This window comes from Schistocerca cancellata, chromosome 9 (assembly GCF_023864275.1).
Source record: "Schistocerca cancellata isolate TAMUIC-IGC-003103 chromosome 9, iqSchCanc2.1, whole genome shotgun sequence".
Classification (NCBI taxonomy): Eukaryota; Metazoa; Arthropoda; class Insecta; order Orthoptera; family Acrididae; genus Schistocerca; species Schistocerca cancellata.
Genome location: NC_064634.1, coordinates 64,360,844 through 64,384,810, shown reverse-complemented (window position 1 = coordinate 64,384,810; position 23,967 = coordinate 64,360,844). Strand labels below are relative to the sequence as shown.

General features: G+C 41.0%; 1 protein-coding gene across 2 annotated transcripts in view; it reads right to left on the bottom strand.

Annotated features, from left to right (window-relative positions):
* Positions 1-657: 657 nt before the first annotated feature.
* LOC126100165 (protein argonaute-2-like) overlaps positions 658-23,967 on the bottom strand; it is a 288,991-nt gene continuing 265,681 nt past the window's right edge. For both annotated transcript variants that reach the window (XM_049910711.1, XM_049910712.1), the window contains exons 19-22: positions 12,512-12,709; positions 11,954-12,196; positions 11,590-11,774; positions 658-988 (exon numbers count right to left, since the gene is read on the bottom strand). In XM_049910711.1, the coding sequence (XP_049766668.1) occupies positions 895-988; positions 11,590-11,774; positions 11,954-12,196; positions 12,512-12,709 (720 nt within the window). In that variant the 3' untranslated portion in view covers positions 658-894. The remainder of the gene's footprint in view (positions 989-11,589; positions 11,775-11,953; positions 12,197-12,511; positions 12,710-23,967) is intronic.

Below are 23,967 nucleotides of genomic sequence, written 5' to 3'. Positions count from 1 at the left end.
CTTCCCACCTATGCAATGTAGAGAAATACCACATTCTGTATGAAAGCAACACAATGTGTGGCCGAACAATTAATTGAAAAAGCTGAGTGATGCTCACTGTTTTGAAATTGTGTAAGCCTAAGTGCTTAATTTGTAATGGATTACATGTGAGGCTTCTGCACACAGTCCACTAAATAACTGTTCTGCTATTATAATACCAAGGACGTGACACAGTTAACACCACAAACAATTTATTGAAAGTTCAGCAATGGCGAGATGATCAAGAGCAAAAAACTGAGGAGGAGGCTGAAGCAATTTTGCCTGAAGTGAGAATATGAGCATGTATTAAAATAATGAAGAAAAAATGTGGATCCAGGGGAAAGCTATCAACTATTTCTAAGTATGTTGCTCAGTCCTGCATATGCTCATTTGCACAAATACCGGAAAATTAAACATAGTATCCACAAGAGATGAACCCACAGCAAAAAATGGATATGACAATCTTGACAGTCTTTAATTACATGTCAGAGCACTCAGCTGTAGTACGAGATGGAACGAGGCTAACCTCACACTTTACTTAAAAGCACCAACATTCCCTCTTTCCATTAGCTCAGCATAAACTGCAGCACCGATACAAAACGATTTATCATTTACATAACAGGTCAATAATAATCTGAATTATGCAAGCAAAAAGTTTTATTAGAAAGCTAATTCCATTCCATTTCCACAGTACACTACTTCCTCAGCCATTAAAAAGTTGCGGAAGTCATGTTACCTAGAATTCCACAATAATTGTTAACAGTAAATTAAAACTTCATAAATTACAAAAACAGCATAATACTAACACACTGCTGTATGATGGAGTCATAATTATGACAGTTTTAAAACAATATTTCAGTATATATAAATCCAAGATTATACAAAAAACATTGGAAAGTCTTTGATAATGTTGTCTTTAATGTCTCTCTGAGCTTGTTCTTCTGACAATTTGTCCAGGTCTATAGGTTGTCTGAAAATGTAAAAGGAAGTAATTAGTGAAAACAAGACCTTAATGCATTTAACCCTTAAAATTACACAATGAAAAACAAGGAAAAGTCCATCTGTAATGAGTAATTGGTAAAATATTACTGCAGGTTTATGTGAACAGCTGCACCCCAGAAGTAAACTAAATTATTTTTCTCTATTTGTGTAGAAAGCTTTCATATTTTTCTGAATTCTACTGACATCTTTAGGAAAACAGATTATGTCGGAATAAGATAAAATAATACAATGCCACTCCAAGTATTTATACGAGTCATAATATGCAAGACCTACAGAGAATAAATTTTTCACTTATTTACACTGATCACATTACTGCACCGAGGAAATACACAAATAAGATTTTGAATAATACTTGTTATTTGATATTATTAATAAAATATACACATCAATTGATTCTACTACGAAATTTGACAATGAAGCTGGAGGAGTTGGCCACCAAAACTTTAGAAAAGTCAAACTGAATTTTATTACTAGCTAAGTGTTTCTTTTTTTTCCTCAGCTGCTGGCAAGTTATTTCTGGACCAAAGAAAGGTACTTCAAATCTTTTTGAAGATTATTCTTATTTCTTGTATGAATTTCATAGTTCTTTATAACAAATTTAATGAGGGAGTAGATATTCTGGGGCAAGCACTCAGAATCTCCAGTTCCCTGAAGAGTCTTCTGCATGACTTGAGTTCACACAACAGTTTTAGACTCAGAATATTTTCACTTGACCTCATGAGTTCCCCCAAAAATAGCCTTGTACAACATTATGGAAGTGAAATTAGTTAAGAATGAAAGCCTTTTTTAAATTTTCATATCACCAATCTCTGACAATGTCCACATTGCAAATAATTATTTGTTTAGGCACTTCAGCAGCTTTATCATATACTCCTCCAAATTAAATTTACTATCGAGTTGTAATCGTAAGAATTAACACTTTCAACCTCTTCTCTACACATGAAATAAAATTTTAGACATATAATGTGAGAAAATCTATAGTAAATGCTGGACTGCATAAACACTCGTACGGAAAACTTAATGACAAAAGCAGCTCTTGCGTGATATGTCACTGCCAAGTAACATCGCTCAAAGACCCTGATTGTATGTAGAACGAACTGCTGCAGTACAGTACAGAAGGTAACAGCAAGAAATACACACGAGTGTGTGTATGAGGATGTGCTGCAACATGTCTCCCCAATGCATCTCTCACATGTTTGATGGGATTTAAGTCAGGGTAACAAGCAGACCAGTCCATTTGCTGAATATCCTCTCATTCCAAGAGCTGCTCCACCTGTGCTGTTCAATGTGTAGCACATCTGAGGATCTAGAGATCATATCACCCATGCAACATTATGCCTCCTCACACCATAACACCTGGACCATCAAAATGATTAGTTCGACGGTGCTGGACATACCTTCAAATGGCAAGATGTGTAAATACATAATGCACCCAGGAACATTGTTGATGGAACCCTCAAATGGCAAGATGTGTAAATACGTAATGCACCCAGGAACATTGTTGAAGGAATTGAATGCCCTACTACAAGAACCTTTCCTTCCTTGTGGCCAGCGTGGCAGCTCATTGCACAGAACACACTGCCATCCATGGTGATCATGCACTCTATTAAGAACCATATCCTATCTTTTGTAAGGTCCAGGAGACCATTATAAATTGTCATGGCTTGAATGTAACTATTGTCTTTGAATACACTGACATTTCTGTTCATTTTACTGTGGATTTCTTTTCGTTATCAGTACAAGTTCTTTCCACACACGGACAAAGTTTCCTCAAGCTATGTTACTTGGCAGTGACACATCACGTGGAAGTTTTGCACGCCAGTGTATTAATGTCCATGAATATTTCATTAACCACTGTTTCTAAAATTATACTTCATTTGCTATTACAATGTTTGTATCAACAGCAAACATAACAAAATTGGCATCTTGCAATGTCACTGATGAAAGATCATTAACACACATAAGGGAAAGGGCATATGGTGGAACGTTGTCAAACACTGCTGTAACAAGTTCTCAGTTGGGTGATGAATGAAACCTTAATACAGAACTCTTTCCTACTTACTGTCAAAGAGAGATGATATGAACCATTTACAAAATGGCATATTCTGCCACACTATAATACTCCAATTTAATTAAAAAGATATTGTGATTTCCAGTGTCAAATGGCTTTGACAGTTTGCACAATATACCAGTGGCTTGTAATTTTTCTGATGATTGAAGTACATTCTTGCACTATGCATAAACAGCTTTCTCAATATCAGAACCTTTTAGAAATTCGAACTACAATTAGCAATGTATTATTTGCAGTCAGTTGGTTAAGAAGCTGCCTTTATATTACCTTTTCTGAAATTTTTGAGAATGAATTATTTTTATTTTGAAGCTTTTATTGGTGTCTGGGGTCTTTTTAGAGCCCAAGGCTCATTTAACTACAAAGAAACAGTTTTAATGTTGGTGTGGACTTCTCATCCTCCAGATATGTTTTAAAGACTTTTATGTTCATATCACATTTGTAGAACACCAATTTGAAATTATTGCAATGGGGTCTGGAAATATTCCTGGTAGACAATATGTGATTTCCAATGTTCTATTCAACTTTACTATGAAAATAAGAACTTGGCAATACTGCTCCTACTCTCTCTCTCTCTCTCTCTCTCTCTCTCTCTCTCTCTCTTTCCACACACACACACACACACACACACACACACACACACACACACACGACACATTCACAGTTAGGAATTGCATTTTGTTGAATTGACATGTGGTGTTTTATTTTATTCATCATGGATGACGATACACATTTTGAAATGGGCTATAGTCTTGAGCAGGTTTTAGCAGATTTACAAAAGAGTGATGATGAATCAATTTTTGGAAATGAAGATGAGAATGATGATGATGCAGATATGATTGAGGAAGATATACAGATCAGAGATGAAGCGGATGTGAGTGATAGACTGCACAGCCAGATTTTAAAAAAAATTGTTTATAAAACCGAAATGATCTTTAAAATCCCTGAAAATCATCATGTGAACCTTCTTCTTCTTCTTCTTCTTCTTCATACACTTTAAATGGTTTATTTATCGAGACATTAAGAGGCTGCAATTGTGAAGTCAGTCCTCCCAAAACTACAGCAAGCTCTGTGTTTCCCTGTCTCAATTTCTGTTCCACAGAATTTTTCAAATGGCTACTAAACTGATCTAGTACCAGAAGAGAACTCTTATTGAATAAAGCACCTTTCCTTCTCTCCCACACTCTGTTAATCCATAATTTCATACCCGCCTCAGCCATCCAAACCTTGTCATGTATGTGAACAACATCATCTGTGCAGTATTTCAGGTTTTGGCACTGTTTTGCACTTAAAAATGATCATTAGATAAAGTTTAGTATTGTCAGCACAACATGAAAGGACAACAATGTAGTGCAGTTTTCCATGACCGCTTGTTTTTACAGTTACAGTTTTAGCACCTTCCATAGCAACAGTTTGTTACTCAGCACATCAAACGTTGGAGAAGTTTTGTCCATATTTGGTTTAGCCCCACACTGGTTTTCTTTTCATGTTGAATAATAAAGCTGTGGAAGGATAATGTTTTCTCTTCATATTCTTGTGGCATTTTCTGAGGTATTTTGGTTTTGGTTTGCATGCTAAGTTTATGATGCTTTATAAGCCTGTTAAGTTCCACTGTAGTGCTAGCTTACAAGCACGTTTTTGAATCATCTCTGTATTCCAATGCCATTTTGACAGTTTCCTTGAATCCATTACAATAAGTCATCATCTAGTTTTGGTCACTCTGCATTCATTCAGTCCTCTTTCTCATTTTTTTTCAGTTCTTCACTAGCCCACCAATCACAAATGATTTTTTTCTGTTGGTGGAGGCCGAAATGCTGATCTGTTTCCATGTTGTTCTGCATATGCTATTACTTTCGATTTATAGCCCACATCATATGAATACTTTTATTTTTTTCCATTACGAAAGTATCTAGTTACCAATAACACACATCTGTTTCAAGTTCACTGGCAATGTAGGCTGCAATGATGCATCACAGGCTACACAGTGTTCTGGGTTTGTGATGGAAGGGTGAGAGGGAGACAGTGTCAGCAAGCTTCTGAATCCCGACAACTCTTGTTCAAAGCATTGGTGTACTGCTACTGTCAGTTGAATCCATTGTTGCCAGGTAGAGAGGGTTTTCCCACAGCATCGAATATATAGTCATTTTTAAGACTGGTGGGAATTTTACATAAAACACTGGATATTTTTATATTACTTTAGAGTATAAGATGTACCTGAATTTTGGAGGCAATTTTTCAAAGAAAGAAGTGCACTCTGTAAAATACAGTACGTAACACTGTACCACCTAATGTGCACAAGCAGGCTTCAAGGAACGTAATATGTGAAACTGCACATATTACACATCACCTTAGACCACAATTACAGCAAGGACAGACTGTCTCAGGCTTTTGATCACCAATCAAATGCAGAATGTAACAGTAATGCATATCAATAATTGTGCAGATGACAGTAAAATTCTACACTCATACCTTGAACCCTAGGTTCAACTTAACTCTACAGAACTGCAGGCATTCTTTGGTCTACTAATAATACCTGTGTTAAACAAGGCACATGGGAAAATTACAGTATTATTATGTAGATAATACATAACTACAACTTATACATAGCTTAATTATAGCAAGCAACTATGGAGTTAATAATTTCAACGCTGTGCATGGATCTCTCAATAAATCATTATTATTTTTGTAGAAATATTTTACATTTTATCACCATAAAGCTGTTAGAATCACTTAGTAATTCCAGCCCTGTTACCATAGTAGTACAGAGTTGAAAATTTGGGCTAGGGTTGAATTGCTTAATACACACACAGTAACTATTATGACAATGTTTCTTTTTGTTTACAGCTGTTTATTTTGGTTCTTAGTTACTGCCTGTCAACAGATATCATTGCACATACATCACCTTAAAGCATAACCACAACACACAGGCAGCTCGCTCGTTGATAAAACATGAAAACCTTATATCGATCATACACACGTTTACTGTTGTGAATATAATCATTAGCATTTTTTTTTTTTAATATGTACTACCTGAAAGCCTCAAATCAATCATGCAGAAGTTTTCTAGTGTGAATACTTTTCATCCATATGATCGTAACTCATTATAATTAAGATTATTACTCTCGTGTATTTTGGTATCTAAACATTTAGTATTATAAATATTGTAATAGCGCATGTTGAATAAGTGAAATGAAAACCACAACACAGTACACAATGAAACATGTGCCCACATGCCCACACCTGCACAAGCAGAACCAATTAATTGACTTTCGCTTGGTAAGCAGCGCAATAGTTTCCCACCAAACCCTGGAAGCAATGCGCTACAACAATGCCCTCAAATTCAAAGAAATTTCTCATGCTTGCTTGCCCTGTTGGAAATTTAGGCACATGTGCAAGATTGGGACGTGGTTGTGTGTGTGTGTGTGTGTGTGTGTGTGTGTGTGTGTGTGTGTGTGGGGGGGGGGGGGGGGGAGGCATCGTGTGGATGAACCTTTACAGATTTCCTAAATTGAGTATACGTCTTATACTTTGGAAGTGGAGAATGGAAATAATGATGAATTCCAACTTAGAATCTAAAGTGGCTGCAAGTGTAAAAGAAACTTGGGTATCACTAAGAAACTGTTATTCATTTCTTAGACAAAAATGTTCTTTCAGAGTGTGCTGACACAACAGCTTTGCTCTTAGAAACCATATATAACCGCTCACTTGTTGAAAGATCCGTACCTAATGGCTGGACAGTTACCCAAGTCACACCAATACCGAACAAAGGAAATAGGAGTAACCTCCTGAATTGCAGACCACTATCGCTAATGCAGTTTTGCAGTAGAGTTTTGGAACATACACTGTGTTCGAACATGAATTACGTCAAAGAGAACAATTTATTGACAAACAACCAACATGGATACATAAAATACTGTTCTCGTGAAATTCCACTTTTTCTTTATTCTCACAAGGTAATGACTGCTATTAATAGGGAATATCAAATTGTATTTCTTGTCAGAAAGGTCACAGTTCTTAGTAACTGATGGAAAGCCATCAAGCAAAACAGAATTAAATCTGGCATTCCCCAACAAAGTGTTATGGGACCTCTGCAGTTCTCCATCTACAAAAACGATTTAGGAGACAACCTGAGTAGCCCTCTTAGAGTATTTGCAGATGATCTGTCGTTTACCATCACATAAGGTCATCAGGTGATCAAAACAAATTGCAAAACAATTCAGATATCTGTATGGTGTGAAAAGTGGAAACTGACTGTAAATAATGAAAAGTGTGAAATTACGCACACGAGTACTAAAAGGAATCCATTAAATTTGTTACAGAATAAAAAAACACAAACCTAAAGGCTGAAATCAAACAATGGAAACTCCAGGTAAGAGTATCAACAATGTAGGAAAAGACAGATAGCTCCTTACTGTAAAGAAGACACGTCAAGTTACAGACAGGCACAATTACACATAGGTGTTTCGGCCACAGCCTTCATCAGTAAAACGTGCGCGCTACGGTGTGGGGATAGTACGATACCGTAGGTTTAGGCCGGGATAATTACGGGAGTGGAAAATGTGTTGTATGGAGAACTCCCATCTGTGCAGTTCAGAAAAGCTGGTGGTGGATGGAAGGATCTAGATGGCTTGCTTAGTGAAGCAGCCACTGAAATCAAGTGTGTTATGTTCAGCTGCATACTGTGCCACAGGATGGTCTACTTTGCTCTTTGCAACAGTTTGCCCGAGGCCATTCATCCTGGTGGATAGCTGGTTGGCAGTCATACCAATAAAAAAAGCTGAGCAATGATTGCAACGGATCTAGTAAATGACATGGCTGCTTTCAAAAGTGGCCAAGCCCCTGATGGGATAGGATAAACCAGTGACAGGACTGGAATAGGAAGTGCTGGCTGGGTGGATTGGGCAGGTTTTGCACCTGAGTCTTCCACAGGGATATCATCCTTGTAGCAAGTGTTCCGAATTGGGATGATGCTGTGGAGGTCGGTCGCGCGACGGAACACCACTTCAGGAGAGGTGGTTAGTATGTCTGATAGGATGTCCCTCATTTCAGGACACGATGATAGGTAATCAAAGCCATGGTGATGGATATGGTTCTACTGTTCCAGTCCGGGTGATACTGGGTGATGAAGGTGACAGACACTCCTTTGTGGCTGGTTCTTGGAGGTGGTGGGAGGGATGGGGGTGTGAGGGGAAATGGCATGGGGATCTGTTTGCAGACTAAGTCTGGGGGATAGTGCCAGTCTGTGAAGGCCCTTGGGAGACCATCAGCATACTGAGCAAAGGAGTTTGTCAATGCAGACATGCTGTTCCTGGATAGCCTGGCTATATGGGAGAGAGTCTTTGGTGTGAAAGGTATGACGGCTGTCAAAATGCAGGTACTATTGGTGGTTGGTGGGCTTTATGTGGACAGAGCAGATAGAGCCATCGGAGAGGAGGAGGCAGCGTTCAATAGCGGTAAGACTATGGGCGTGGGGAATGTTGGTTGTTAGGGAGATGGCATCAACAGTGATGACTAGGGATCCAGGAGGCAAAGGGAGAGGGGGGATGGTGGAGAGTTGGGAAGAAAGTGGTTGGTGTCTTTAATGTGGGAGATCCTTCCCTCCACACCAGCTTTTCTGAACTGTGCAGCTGGGAGTTAACCTTACAGCACATTCTCCACTCCAATAATTGTCCTGGCCTCAACCTACAGTAACATAGTGTCCCTGCACCATCCACCCAACAGTTTCCATCCCCTCTGTCCTATCTTCTCCTCCCCATTCTCATCTCCCACCCTGTTTATTTGCAGTCCTCTGCCAATGCATCCACCAGTCTTTTCCTCTCCTCTTTTGCTCCTTTTGTTTCCCACCTCCCTGCCCCACAACTTCCTGATGCTGTGCCTGTTGGCGGTCTAGTCCCTGCACACTTCACCAGAGAGCATTTGTCTCTCTCACCACCTGTACACTACTATCCCTTACCCTTCCCCACCCCCTCAAAATTGCTGCTTGCGATCCTACACAATGTTGCATTCCAACCCGAAATGCTGGAGTTAGCAGTAGGTCTACTCAGTGCTTGTCTGCCCTCTTCTGGATTATTGCTGTGGTTTGTGTGTGTGTGTGTGTGTGTGTGTGTGTGTGTGAGAGAGAGAGAGAGAGAGAGAGAGAGAGGAGGAAGCTGTTTGACAACCCTCAAGGCTCACTGTCTAAACAGCTGCCTTGACTTTTCCCTGACTTGTATATGATGTCAATGAGGATCAAGGTGCCACTTTCATTGAGACATCAAAGTGACAGAAATATGGTACCAATCTGCTGGAATATCATCAAGATGGGAGACTACTGTCTGTCCCTTTAGTGAGATGTACTATATACAGTTCATTGATTGGTAGGAAAACTATGTTATATACTTTGAGGGGAAGAGAGAAGGAAATATAAATTCACAACTATGTAATTCTTACAAATTAATAAGTGTTTTCATGTTTATACTTCATTAAAACCTTTGTTCATATTGAAAATTGGTGCCAGTGGAAAAGACCATAGGAATAACTAACAAGCCTTTATAGGGTGTGGAGTTATGACACTAATTAGCCAATATTTCAAAGTCTAACAAGCCCATCTCTCAAAAGTATTTGAACTGAAAGTGCCTGAACTACACTTGCAAAGCTGCAACTTGCCATTCAGTATTCATTTTGCTACTATCCATCAATTCTGACTGCTAAAAGAACACTACTATCCATCAGTTTCAATATGCCAGATAGTATCAAAAAACACTAAATTTAATGTAGTGACCCAATTTAATTACATGTTAATATGGAAATTTCTTTCCTCAAACGCCTAGTGCAGAATAATTTGTAAAATCCCAACACTGGAAGTGTAAAAAATCTTACGCCTACAGTTACTGCGTTACAACATCGTAACTGTGGGCTAGGGATTGTGTTGTTGGCAACCAGTTCAGCCCCAACAACTGCTGAGAATTTTAATGAAAATCATGAGAGTTGCCAAAGACTTTCACTATTCTGCTGACTGCCTTGGGTGGGGAGGGGAGGGGAGGAGGAGGAGACAGATTTTGCAAGTGCTTATTCCCACGAAGGGAGGATCAGTGGCAATGCCAAAGTGACCACACCTCCTGACAGACAGCAACACAGAGATCATCGGAGGGAATATAAGAATTAGTGGGTTGAGGTACGAGGACTGCAACCTTGGCAGCAGCAGTCTCGTTTCCCATCAGACCGACATGACAATATGCTATCGCCACACCATGTCGGTGACCTTTCTTTCATATGTGTAGAATAAGAATAAACAAACAAAAATGAACAGCTTGGAGCTAACCAACTGTATAACATATGGGGGCTAAGGAATTGTGCTGTTTTTGGCTGAAAACTGGCTGTGAGAGAGGGAACATTCCCATTGCGCACAGGGAGGAAGGAAGAAGAGGAAAAAGAAGAGAGAGAGTACAGACTGTCTCAAACGCCGAGGCGGAGACCAGAGAAGGCAAGGAGAAGAAGGCAAGGAGAAGAAGGCAAGGGAAAGAGTAAGGAAGACAGTGAGATGGGGAAGAACAAAGAAAGGAACCAACCAAAGGAAGGAAGAAACGAGACGAAGCGAAAAACCAAAATGACCACAAATACAGGTTGTGGAACCGTCCGTCTCCGGACGCAGGCGCTAACTACCCCCTTGAGGGGGAGGGATTCCTTTTAGTCGCCTCTTACAACAGGCAGGAATACCTCGGGCCTATTCTAACCCCCGAACCTGCAGGGGGGGAAGGAAGCTGTGTATTAAGCAAGTTCTGTCCAGGGCAGTACTATTTTAGCAGGTTAGGAACCCCATCTTTCACCTGTAATACAGCATCACAAGGAAATCAGACACACAATGCGGAGAAAACAAGGAAAGAAGAGAATGAAAGAGCTTGAGATGAGGTGTTAAGAGAATAACACTAAATATGAACAGATATTATAAAAATGAGGTGGTGTCTACAAAACTGGCAACAAAAGGAATACAAGCGGTAGACAAAGATTTAATTATCACCTGGAAAAAAAAGAGTCACACAATTAATTCTTCGTTTATTTGCAGGTCAATGTTTGCAGTCCTGGCACACACTGAAATCTGCGCACCACAACACTGTAGCATGGCGAAGAGGGTGGTGGGAATGATATGCCATTTCGTTTTGGCTCATGCCAGCATGCTACAATATGGTGCTGTGGGGATTTTGGTGTGTGCCAGGAGTACAAACAAACACCTGCAGAGAAAGAATAAATTAATTATGTGACTACTATTTTCAAAGTGATAATTAAAATTTTATGACTATCCATAGTATCTGGAAAACACAGACTACAAAAAAAAAAAAGTGTTTCAGCATTTGTTAGGCAATCAGGAAAGAGCTTCCATAGTATTAAAGGAAGCCCCATGGTGTAAAAATTGTCTTAACAAAAGATTCTATGAAATATAAGTTCCCATCATGGACAGCTTCAAATGACACATCTCACAAATGAAAGTAACTGACATGAAGGGAAACAAAGCTAGAGAGACTTACCCTTCAATATAAGTCCGTGCTCGGTACGCCGCGAGGTGGGCATAGTACGTTGGAGCAGGATACGAAACGCTGCGAGTGCACCTTGAGAACAGGTGACATAGGTAATATGTCAACTGCTCCAGCTCGTCCACACTCATATTGGAATCATCCCACAGCGTACGGTATTTTGTCGGTCGGCTTACACCCTAATGAATTAAGAAATACATTAGATAAAACATTTTTCATTTGCTTTTCTACTTAATTTGAATGTAGACTATAACTTTCTGTGTCAGGTCCTGAATGACTGATATTTTCATTTTGATGTGTCTTATAAATAAGAAACCTCTAACTTGTGGAAAATGCAACATATTGTCATCATTCTAACCTGTATACTTGCGTGGCTGACAAGGTAAAAATCAATGTGCCTGGGATGTGTTATTTTAGTATCTACAATAGTTCCTGCTGGAACATTGTTATTTTTGCCATCTGAATCTTCTGGTCTTTTTGGAAAAAAACGTGTATGATGACGCTTCTGTACAACCAAGAAAGTAATGGCAGGTTCATATGTCCCAGTTCCAGCCAAGGTACGGCAGGCAGCCTTTATTGCATTCAACTCTTCTCTGAGAACCTGGGGAAAAAGAGGTTTGGAACATTACATATCTATACGCAAATTTTACTAACATTAAATGTTGTAATAGCAACTTGTCTCCTTTTCACTGGCATGCAAGACGTTGCAGTTAAAATAGAATTATCACAGTAAAACTTAGAAGCTGAGTCAAATATTAACCAGGATAGGCGATATCTAAACAAATCGGGAAATGGTGTTCAGCTTTACTGCCACCAGTAAAAACGTGAAAATTACAGAAAACTTAAAATTACACACATACATCTGTTATCTTAAATCTAGTGAGATGCAGAAAAACAGATTGAACAACTGACTTACCACTGCAAATTGACCTTCACTCACTCCATCTCTATAAAATATCAAGCGCTCTGGCTTGAGACCTCCCGTCTTTTTGTAGAAAAACTTTAGTTGGCTAAGCATTATTTCCTTCAGTTCTTGAATAATTTCTTGTCTCGGTGACTGCAGACGGTACTGAAGATTGTACTGGAAGGCATCTGGATCGTGGCTTGCACAAACCTGTCAGAGTAAACACCAGACCAACAATTTACTAAGTATACACAAGAAAATATAAAAAATCAAAACCTACATCTGTAACTAAGACAGAATTTTTAACTCTCAGTACAACATTTCCTTCCATTTACAGGTAGCTTTTCCAATTCTTCATTTGTGTGTTTAAACACAGAAAAGGAAACACACAGTAATATTAGTATCACACAGTAAATTATCTTTTGGATGCATCATTCTTCAGACCTGTGCAATGAAGAAATGGACACACACCTATACAGCTAAATTGTCTGAGCTATCTAACTTGTGCCAGCACTGCAGCTCAAGTGGGGTGACGAGTTGGGATAGGTAGACCAGACCAGGCAAGGAGAGGAAGGATGCAGGGAGTGAGAGGGAAGGAAAGCTGACATCTGGGGGAGAGACACATCAAGTGCTTAGAATGGTATGTAGCTCTGGTGAGACAGTTCTGGCTGCCAGCAAGGCACATTGTCCACAGTGCAGGAGGAGTGCAATGGCAGTGGGAGGCAAAACAGAGGAAGAGGGAAAGCTGTGAATGCAGAATGAGAAGTTGAGAGTGCTGGTGGAGGGTGGAGTTGCATGTAGGGCATGAAGTAGTGCAGACTGAGGCCAGGGGATTACAGGATTGAACAATACAGATAAAACAGGTTGTGAAGAAGGCATTGAAATATGGCAACTGTGCTTGGTAGAAAGTTCTGTCACTATATGACCAAATCTCATTTGGCCGACAGTTTTGAGGTGGCCATTCACTTGGATGGACAGATGAGTGGTGGAAATGATTATGTAAAATGTGCAGAAATTACTGGTATATGACTTGACTGCTTTAACAGAGGGTCTTGCCTTTGATAGGACAGGACAAGACAAGCCTGCTACATAAATGGAATGAAATATGATGTGTGGGTGCATTGGACATGTTTCACACATGGGTCTTCCATAGAGGTGTGAACTGAGTGGTAACAGGTTGGGAGCAAGTGTGTCATAAGGATAGACTATAATATTCCTTAAATTGGATAGAATACCACTCTGGGAGGGGGTGCAAAGGATTATGGGTATGACGTTCCACATTTCTTGGCACAATGATAATCAATAAAAGCCCAAGCATAGGATATGGTTCAGTTGTTTCTGGCCAGCTTAATAGTGAGTGATCAGAGGGTGGATAGAGGAGGGGGTGGGGGAGTGGGGGTGGAGTTGCTCCTTTGCAGCAGGGTCCTGGGTGGTCATACTAGGACAGGAAATCATTTGTAGACTAGGACTGGAAATTAATTGCCTTAGTAAGACTGTCAGCACATTGGGCAAGAAATCACTCTTCAATGCAGATGCATCATCCAGAGTTAGATTGGCTGTAAGTCATGAACGTGTTGGCATAGGATGATGCCCATGACTATACTGCAGATGTGTATAACTTCCCTCAAAGGGCAAATTATGTCTCAGACTGCCACATATGCTCTCCATGTGGCAAGTAAGAAATGAGCTGGTGGATATGGATTTGGTACGGCATTGGGATAGGCAAGGCCATGGACAATGGGGATGTTAGTGTACAGGGGGTGGGGTGTCCACACTGACGAGAGGGGATTCAGATAATGGGGTTGGGATGGATGAGAATGGTGAAGGAAGTGATTCATGTTTTTGCATGGTGAGTAAGGCTGTGAGCAATTGGTTGGAGGTATTGGTCAACAAGAGCTGATACTGTTTCAGTGGGAGCACAGTAACCAGCTGCAATGGGGTATCCAAGATGGGTGTGCATCACAGACGGTGAATAGGTGGGACGAGGAGTGAGTGGATTCAGTGGAGAGACTGTGGTATAGGCCTTAGAACTTCGTAGGCACTTTGAGCATATGCTGGACTTCTACGATGGCATCTTCGCAGCAGTGTTTCAATAGTCAAAGACTGTCTGTGGATGCCTTCTGTCATGTAATCACTGTGGATCATCTCTAGAGTGGTGGGGGCTTTTGTCTGATACAGGGCCATTTTTGAAGAAGCAGAGGTTTGCGTTCTTGGGGAACAAATCTAGGAAAGGAGGGTGAGGCTAGCCTGGCACTAAGAAATTCCTGTAAGGTACCAATCGTGTTTGTTTGTTTTGTTTTAGGGCGCAAAAACAACTAGCCCATACGCGCCCATGTCAGAACCATAGAACATGAAGACAAAAAAAGGAGTTAAAACAACTGCATGTTACTCCCAATCAAAAGAAGGAAAGAGAGCTAAGAACAAGGAAAGGAAGACAGCTAAAAACAAGGACGTGGAGAAAGGTACATAAAATATGCCACAGAGAAATGGAGGTCCTGTACTAAATATTAAATGTCTGTCACCATATTGCTACAACAGATAAAAAGTAAAATGTGGTCAACAGCCCACATGTCGTTCACTAAAACAGGTGATAACTTAGATGGGAAAAATAAATGAGAACATAAGTGGCTAAAAAAAGAGAATTCTGTCAGGAGATGGCGAATCGTCAAATGCTGAGGGCAATGGGCACAAAGTGGTGGGGGAGCACCACTTAACAAATGGGGATGGTTAAAAAGACAGTGCCCGGTATGCAACCTAGCTAAAATGATCTTCTCACGGAAAGAGGGCTGAGAGGAGGTCATCCAAGCTGCTGGGGGAGGTTTAATTCCCTGGAGCTTGTTCCCACAAAGGGAGGACCAGTGCTGATGCCGAAATGACACCACCTGCTGACAGATGGCAACACAGAGATCATCGCACAGAATGGAGGAAGAGTAGCGGGCCGAGGTAAGAGGACTGCAGTCTCGGCAACAGCGTCAGCGGCCTGATTCCCTGTCAGAACGACACGACCAGGAAACCACATAGACATTACAGTGACTCCATCGAGGGTGAGCAAGTAACAGCCTTCCTGGACTTGTTGCACTAAGGGATGGACATTGTAAAGCACACAAGGCTCTGAAGGGCACAGAGTCAGAGCAGATGACACAATCGAAAAGTCTGTGCCGCAGGATGCACTGTGTGGCCCGATACAGGACGAAGAGCTCTGTTGTAAATACTGAGCAGTGTTTCAGAAACCGATACTGAAAATCGTTGGTGCCAATGGTGAAGGCACACATGACACTCCAGACAGTCCAAGAGCCACCAGTGTACTCCAAGGTGCTATCACGAAGTTCCACGTGAAGGTCGTGAAACTTACAGCGATAGAGAACGGCTGGAGTAGTGTCCTTAGGAAGCGAATGAAGGCCGAGGTGAACACGGGCCACTGCACGAAGCCAAGGTGGTGAAGGGTTCACACCCATTGACAAAGTGGCAGAGGCGTGAAGTAAAGCTGACAGAGCAAGAGTTGCAAGCGAACTGCAGGAGGTAACAGAAGAGGGATGTGCCCCATACTGGCGAACAAAGGAGTCATCCAAGATGGAGGTATAGGATGGGTGGCCAGGCATGGTAGACGTATCTGCCGAGGAGAAAGTCATGGTGGTATGACAGCAGTAGTTTGGTAGCTTCTGCATACAGACTCTCAACCAGGCTAGTGTAAAAGGTGCCAGTAGCAAAACGAATGCAACAGAGGTGGATAGCATCGAGACAGAATACGAGGAATGGACGTGCAGATGCACAAACAAGACTGTAGTATAGTTTCGAATGGACAGGGTACCTGTACAAACTGAGGAGGGTCGTCTGATCCACTCTCCAGGAGGTACTGCTGAGGACATACAGGACACTGAGGGAACGTGTAAAGAAGGCTGCCAGGTAAGACGTGTGGGAGGACCGAGAAAGATTCCTATCGAGTACAAGCACCAGGAATTTCGTAGTTTCAACAAACGGAAGAACAACATGCCCATACTGTCAATGCTCCACGAGTAAAGACAATCGAGATGTCGCTGAAGACGCCTCTCGAGGAGACGAGTCCGTGGACAACTGCAATCATAATCGTCAACGAAAAGGGAGCCAGTGACAAAATGAACTGCAGAATAGCTCACTCAAATCCACACTTTGCGGTGGCTAGTAAATTGTGAGACTTGAGCCACCATACCGGCCGTGGATAAATCTCACTTTCCATTACCTTGTGAACACAGCTGGTGAGACAAATGGGGAAATAGCTAGAAGGAATGTGTTTGTCCTTACCAGGCTTATGTGTGGGTATGACAGTGGCTTCTCGGTAGCTTATGCGAAATGCGCCCTCTGCCCAAATGCATTGTACATATGAAGGGAAAGTGCTTTCCCGCCAGAGAAAGGTTCTGCATCATCTGAACGTGAACATTGTCCAGCCCTGGGCAGAGGATCAAGATGAAGTGAGTGCATGATCTAGCTGCCTCATAGTAAAAGTGGCAGTGAAGCACTCACCATTCTGAGAAGAGAAAGGTATCACCGGGCCACCTTCACTGGTTTCCAATGGAAGAAGGCAGAATAACAGTGGGTGCAACTCGAAATCTCCACAAAATAGCAGCCCAAGGTGTTGGAGATAGCAATTGGGTCCACTATGATATCATATACTATTGTCAGGCCAGAAATTGGGGAATGGACCTTGGTCCCAGAAAGCCATCAGAGGTTGGCCCACATGACGGCAGAGGGAGTGGAACTGTTAAAAGAACTAGTAAATGAAATCCAACTAGCTTTTTTGCTATCCCGAAGAATGCGACGATACTGTGCACGCAACTTTTTATAAAAAATGCACTTTGCCATCGTAGGATGACAGTTAAAAATGTGGAGAGCATGTCTCCGCGTGTGAATTGCGTCGCAGCATGCCTCAGTCCTCTGAGGGACCAGCCTCCAGACAGCCCTAAAAAGCTGCCATTTGGGTGTGCATGCAGTTTTTTTTTTTTTTTTTTTTTTTTTTTTTTTTGTGGTTTTAGGGCGCAAAACTGCTATGGTCATTAGCGCCCACGGTGTGCATGCAGGTGGGGTAGGAGTCAGTAAGTGGATTGCACATGGGAAATGGTTGCTCGAGTACGTGTCAGACAGTACGAACTACTCGAGACGCTCTGCAAGCTCGGCAGTGCAGGATCAAATGGGAATAGGTGTGTGTGTGTGTGTGTGTGTGTGTGTGATCTGAAATGCAGGATTTTGGAGAGCTTTGGTTGGATGAATCAGTGGCAAAAATGTGTTTCAAATGTAGGAATGGGAAAACAGCAGGTCTCTGAAGAGTCCAATAAGATTGAACTTTGGAGACGACAGCAGAATGCGTGTTGTGTTAATGGGTAATGGTCCTCTGAGTAGGACGTCGGCAAACTGGTAAAATTTCGGATGTAATCGTCTGGACGTTTCATCCAGACGTAGGTCAGCTGGTTTCAATTTGAGAGAGAGGTTATAGATTACTTAAGTTGCACATGAACAGTGTCTTGGCGACAGAAGTGGTGGTTCAGGGATGACTTTGCTACAGAGATCTGTTCCTCAAGCATAAGGTTGTGTAGAGAGCGATTGGCCGAAACTGAATATATATTTGAAGGTAATTATTTAAGGTGTGGTAGCACCAAGAGAGGTAGCTTTTATTGTTGGGCTGCTGGCTGGCAAGGGGAGGGGGGGGGGGGTTTGGTGAGGAGGAAATTTCATGGCTTAGGCAGCATTTCAGGAAAAGGATGTGGGACTGGGTTTAGCTAAGGAAGGGTATAGAAATATTTTTTTGGAACTGACTGACAAATGGAGCAGGGATCCGTGTGGGGAAGGAATAGGAGAGTAAGGCCATGTGATACCTGAGTGACAGAAGTGACTGACAGTGCGTGACAGCTTTAAGTGACAAAACAAGACTGCAGGTGTAGCTGTGGATGTGTTCTAGGTTGGCAATGTCCACAAGGTTGCTTGTCATCTGCTATAACTGGTGACGTTTGAATTCAATCATATTTGAATCTTGTCACTTCACTAGGGGAGACAGGTACAGGGACAGCGACAGTGACGTGTTTTCTCAGTGAAGTGCTGGAGTGGACACACTGGATGCTATGAAATACTTATCCAGTTTTACGAAAACTACTCGTGAAAAATTTTGATTCCCTTGCACCTTACAATGTAATAACTTTGCATGACAAAGGGCTGAATTTCTTTCTACTATTTGTAATAGTTAATGTGCTGCACGAAACAAAGTAAATGGCTGCACAACAATTTTTTAAGAGTTTGCAGAGGTAGAAATGCATTGCATACACTTTGCATATAGTTCATTTTAGCTCATACATTTCTGCTTAAGAAATGTGGCAAAAATAACCTAAATTGTATTTAAAGTGGAGAGCATATGTGGCAAACAATTTGCATGTGTAGTGGCCAATTTGCCCTTGTGCATTGGCAGTCATGTAGTTGTATAAATCATATTTCATAAAGAGTTCAAGGTACCAAATCAATGATTTTTTGCAAATTATTGCATACAAAGAGGCACATATTTTGTCATAGACCTGACTTATTTCCTGTTGGATCATAGGGCAGCAGTAAAGACCTTCCATCTGTTTCTGTTGACAGCTAAACATTTCATTTCAGTTAATTCCATGTTTTACCAGCTTTCAGAGCTGCTTCTTCCACTGTTCTTTTACATGTCTTTTTCGGGCTGCCACATCTACGTGTTCCTTGTGGATTCCAATCCAGTGCTGCCTTTTCAAAAGCTCCTCATTGTTTGCGTATTGTGTGACCAATGCACCTCCATTTTATTTCCTTTATTTGTTCACGGATAGGTTGCTGGTTTGTCATTTCCCAGAATTCATCATTTGATATAACATCTGGCCACCTCACATTTATAATATGATGAAGACACCAGTTAATGAAGACTTGCAGGCTGGTTTACAATGATGTTTGTTACCGTTCATGTTTTGTAACTATACAGGAGGACTGACTTTATGTTGCTATTGAATAAGCGCAGCTTGGTTCGTCTCAAGATGTTCTTATTACGCCAGACAGGGTACAGTTATACAAAGGCTCTATTTTGCTTCCATACTCTTTACATACTCCTCGGCCCCTCCATCTTTACCGACGGTACTTCCTAATATACAAAAGAGTCTACTTCTTCCAATTCCTTTAATTCCTTTCTATACGCGGTTAGCTTCACTTTTTTTTTTAGATCGCATTCTCATTTCCTTAGTTTTCTGAACATTTATTTCAAGTCCTGCAATTTCTGCTTCCTCTTTCAGTCTTTCCAGCTTTTCTTCCATGCCACGCAATCTTTGCAAGAGCAGACAGATATCGTCAGCTAAGTCAAGGTCTTCAAGGCTGTCTTGCATTCCCACTGAATACCTCTTCTCCTACGATCAACAACTCTTCATTACGCTGTACAGTACCAACAAGAATAAGGTAGATGACAGAATACATCCCTGCCTCACCCCAGCATCTGTTTGGATATATTCAGTAACTTTCCCATTGTGTAGCACCCTACACTGCTATCCATCATACATGGCTCTAATAATATTTGTTATCTTTCAGCTTGCATTCGATTTTTCTGCTATCTTGTTTTACTCATATTTAATTTTGCCTTAATCTCCTTCCTACAGCTGATCAAATTCCATGTTCACTCAGACATCCAATCTTTCTTCAAATGGTTTTTAAAGCCAAGGACCTTGTTTGCTCACATTGCAATAGACGTCCTTAATCTGAGTCCATGTATCATCAACACTATTTTCATCATTTTTCTGTGCTTCTTGGAGTGCCTCGTAGCGGTTCCTTAGCTACCATACAGAAAGGTTCTTGTTTTGCTGTTATTTTAAGTTTTCCCACATCATATTTTTTGTTCCATTGTTCGAACTTTATTTGTAGCCATGATTTTTAGTATAAAATTTGCAACAATAAGTTGGCAATCACTGCCAACATCAGCCCCACGTTTATTTCTCACGTTCATCAGCGACCTTCTAAATTTTTTGCTTAGCGCTATATGATCAATTTAGTTTTCTGTTGTGTGATCAGGGGACACCCATGTAACCTTATGGCAATTCTTGTGTGGGAATAATGTACCCCCATCACCAAATCGTGACTGGCACAGAAATTTCGCAACATGTCCCCATTTTCATTCATTTCTCTGATACTGTGGACTCTCATTACATGCTCTAGGCCTTCATTGTTCTTTTCGACTATTGCACTTAGGTCTCCCATAATAATCAAGATGCCTCTCTTACTAGTACTTTTAATGGTGTCGCTTAAGGAGAGGTAGACCCCTCTTTTTCTGTTCAGTATCTTCGATTTTTGTAGGAGCATAGCATTGGATAACTGTGACATTTTGAATGTTTGTCTTCAAACATGCTGTCAGTAGTCTCTCCCTCTTCAGGGGACACTGCCTTACAGCAGCACTGTCCGTGCGGGCGAGGTGGTTTGTGTGGGCTGAATCCTGAGAGCTATGCCGACGGTAGCTTAGCTACCAGCACGGTCACCCATGCCAGATTGGCCGAGGGGGAGGAGCCAGACGAAGTGTGTCCCACAATGGCCCACTGGTCCTTTTCACCTATCCCAAGCCTGTCCTTTTCCTGCCACCTCAAATCATAAAAAAGGGTAGGGGTGACTCTTAGGCATAGGGAAGCCAGCTGCTGTAGGGAAATAAACCCTTAAAAGAAAATCGGACAAGTCTGGAGGCTCTTAGGTGGCAGCCCAACCACCAGACTAGGGAGCTGTGGGCTAATCACCGGCACTCCCAAAAACAGATGATTAAAGAAACAGCGGAAAAGAACAGCCAGACAAACTCAAATATGATGACCTTTGGCATGAAAAGGACAACAAAAATAGGTTTCTGGAGTATTAGAACAGTGAGAGAAGCCAGCAGATAAACAGTTTCCAAAGGAGATAACGAGTTACAGGTTGGACATTCTCGGACTTAGTGAGGTGAGATGGCTAGATTTTGGAGAAATCCAAACACAAGATGGATACACCTTTTTATACTCTGGACCCACTGGAGAGGATGCAGAGCACAGAAATGGAGTTGGACTTTTGTTAACCAAAGGAGCAAAAAAGAGCCTTATGGAATGGAAACTGGTTTCAGAAAAACATGTTTTGTCATAGGTCAAAACTTTTTGGTCTAATGTTGAGTGTAGCAGAAACAAAACTCCCTATAAACTGTACAACGTAGTTTTATTCAAATTTTCATGGCCAAACAAAGAGAGGGAAATGGAGAATTGGATTATCAAATAGATCACTGAGAGGGCTAGTTTTGAAAAATTAAAAAACAGAAAAAAAATAAAAAACTTCAAAGTAATCAGGGTAATTAAGACAAGCTTAGCAGTCTGTGGTAAAACTGGAGTATTTCACGAACAACTACTGCTAGCTATGTACCTGAAGTGTTAAAAAAATTCATCGCTTCCAGACTAACCGTTTTGCACACAAAACGATACATTGGTGTGACTTATCTGACAAAAAGGTTTCCTTCAAATCAAATACTAAATTTGGGACATTAGAAACACGAGACGCCAATAAGAACATGTGCTTTGAACAAAACTTTAAAATAATTAGGTAGACCATTTAGGTAAATTGAAAAACTTGGCATTAACATTGATTGTTGATGAATTGTGTACAGTATCAAGGGTAAACACAATTTCTTGGTTGTTTAATGTGTTTTATTAGCAATTTAATGTTTGTTATATTAGGTTAGTGCATAATTTTGTAGCGTTTTGGTTTGCATATTGGTATTCTGGTAGCTATTGGTTTATTTAACAACTGTTATTTTTTAAATTGTAGTTCCTGTTACTACATGAGCTAACATATGTCATTTTGGAGATAGTGAGTGGAATGTGATGCTAGAGAATGGAGTGCCAAGTGGAGAAATCGGAATAATTCCAATGTATTCTTATGTTTGAGTGCAACAGAGGGATGACAGCAGTGGAGGCAGCCAGAAACATTTGTGCCATGTATGAGGGCAATGCCGCTGAACAGAGCATGGAACGAAAATGGTTCTCTCATTTTATGGAAGATCGTTTTGACATTAGTGACTCTCCACATTCAGGAACACCTTCAGGGTTTGATGATGATTGTTTAAACGCATTAAACCACAATGATCCACGACATTATACTCGAGAACTGGCAAATGCGATGAACTGTGATCATTCCACCATTGTGGAACATTTGCAGGCAATGGGAAAGGCTTTGGGTGTATGGGTAATGCATGCTCTAATCCAAAATCACAAAAATCAGCAGGTGGCCATATGTGCACTCTGCTTGCAGGTCATCAATTGACTCAAAAACAACACTGACCATTTCTATCCCGCATCATTACTGGTGAAGAGAAATGGTGTCTTTATTGTAACACAAGGAAAAGAATGAAATGGTTGAGCCCAAACAAAGAATCAACTCCCTGCACAAAGACTTGCGTGGCTCCACAAAAGATAGTGTTATGCACCTGGTGGAACAGTGACGGTGTGGTGTACTATGAATTGCTTCCCTGGGATGTAAACATGACTGCTTACATTGATTGTCAACAACTGAGACATCTTGCAGATGCAATCCAAGAACAATGACCAGGAAGACTGTGTGAACTGATGCTTCTCCACAATAACGCTTGCTCACATTCTGCAAGGCTGCCAAAAAGAACACTACATGGAAGTTGGGTTGGGAAATCATTCCACATCCACCTTATTCACCTGATCTTGCACCCTCATATTTTCACCTTTTCCACACTATCGAACAACCTTCAAGGAACTTCCCTTGCAGATGAAAATGCGCTCCGAACATGGCTCGATAAATTCTTTACATCAAAACCACCTCACTTTTACAGCTGCTAAATAAAAAGTTACCCCAGCATTGATAGACTGTTGTAAATAGTAAAGGAGAATACATTATTGATGACTGAAGTCTGTATTGTGTGTATCTGTGGTCTTTTATTAAACTTATGCAAAAATGCAACGAATGTATACACCAACTCCAACCCAATATATTGGGATAGGTGGATATACACTTGAAGTACACCAGCAAGACCTTGAAAGTATACTTTGAGATGCAATGTAAGAAGCATAGATACGATTTAGTACACTCAAAAGGTGATATGATTGTAGCCGAGTCAGTTAAAAAGTATCTGGGTTCAAACCTGGGACACATGACAATTTAGACTGCTAGCCATTATGAGCCCCATTTCTTGGAAACATCTGGTTGGCTCTCGGTTCTTGTAGCCATCTCGCAGCGGGAGTTGTCACTCTCGTACAAGACACCAGAGCATGTAGTTCCGTGCTGCTGCTCATTACCAGGACTGTTGTGCATCTAGGTGTCATACACAGTTGGTTACTTCTGTCGCTCACGTAGGTCACTGTCTAAGTGTTGTCAGGCAGAGGTACTTATGGGTACACATTATAATGGAATATTGGAAGTAAAACTAGGTGGTGTATGGTGAAATGTAAAAAGGGAGCTACACATTTGAAATTGATGTGGAAAATGGACAG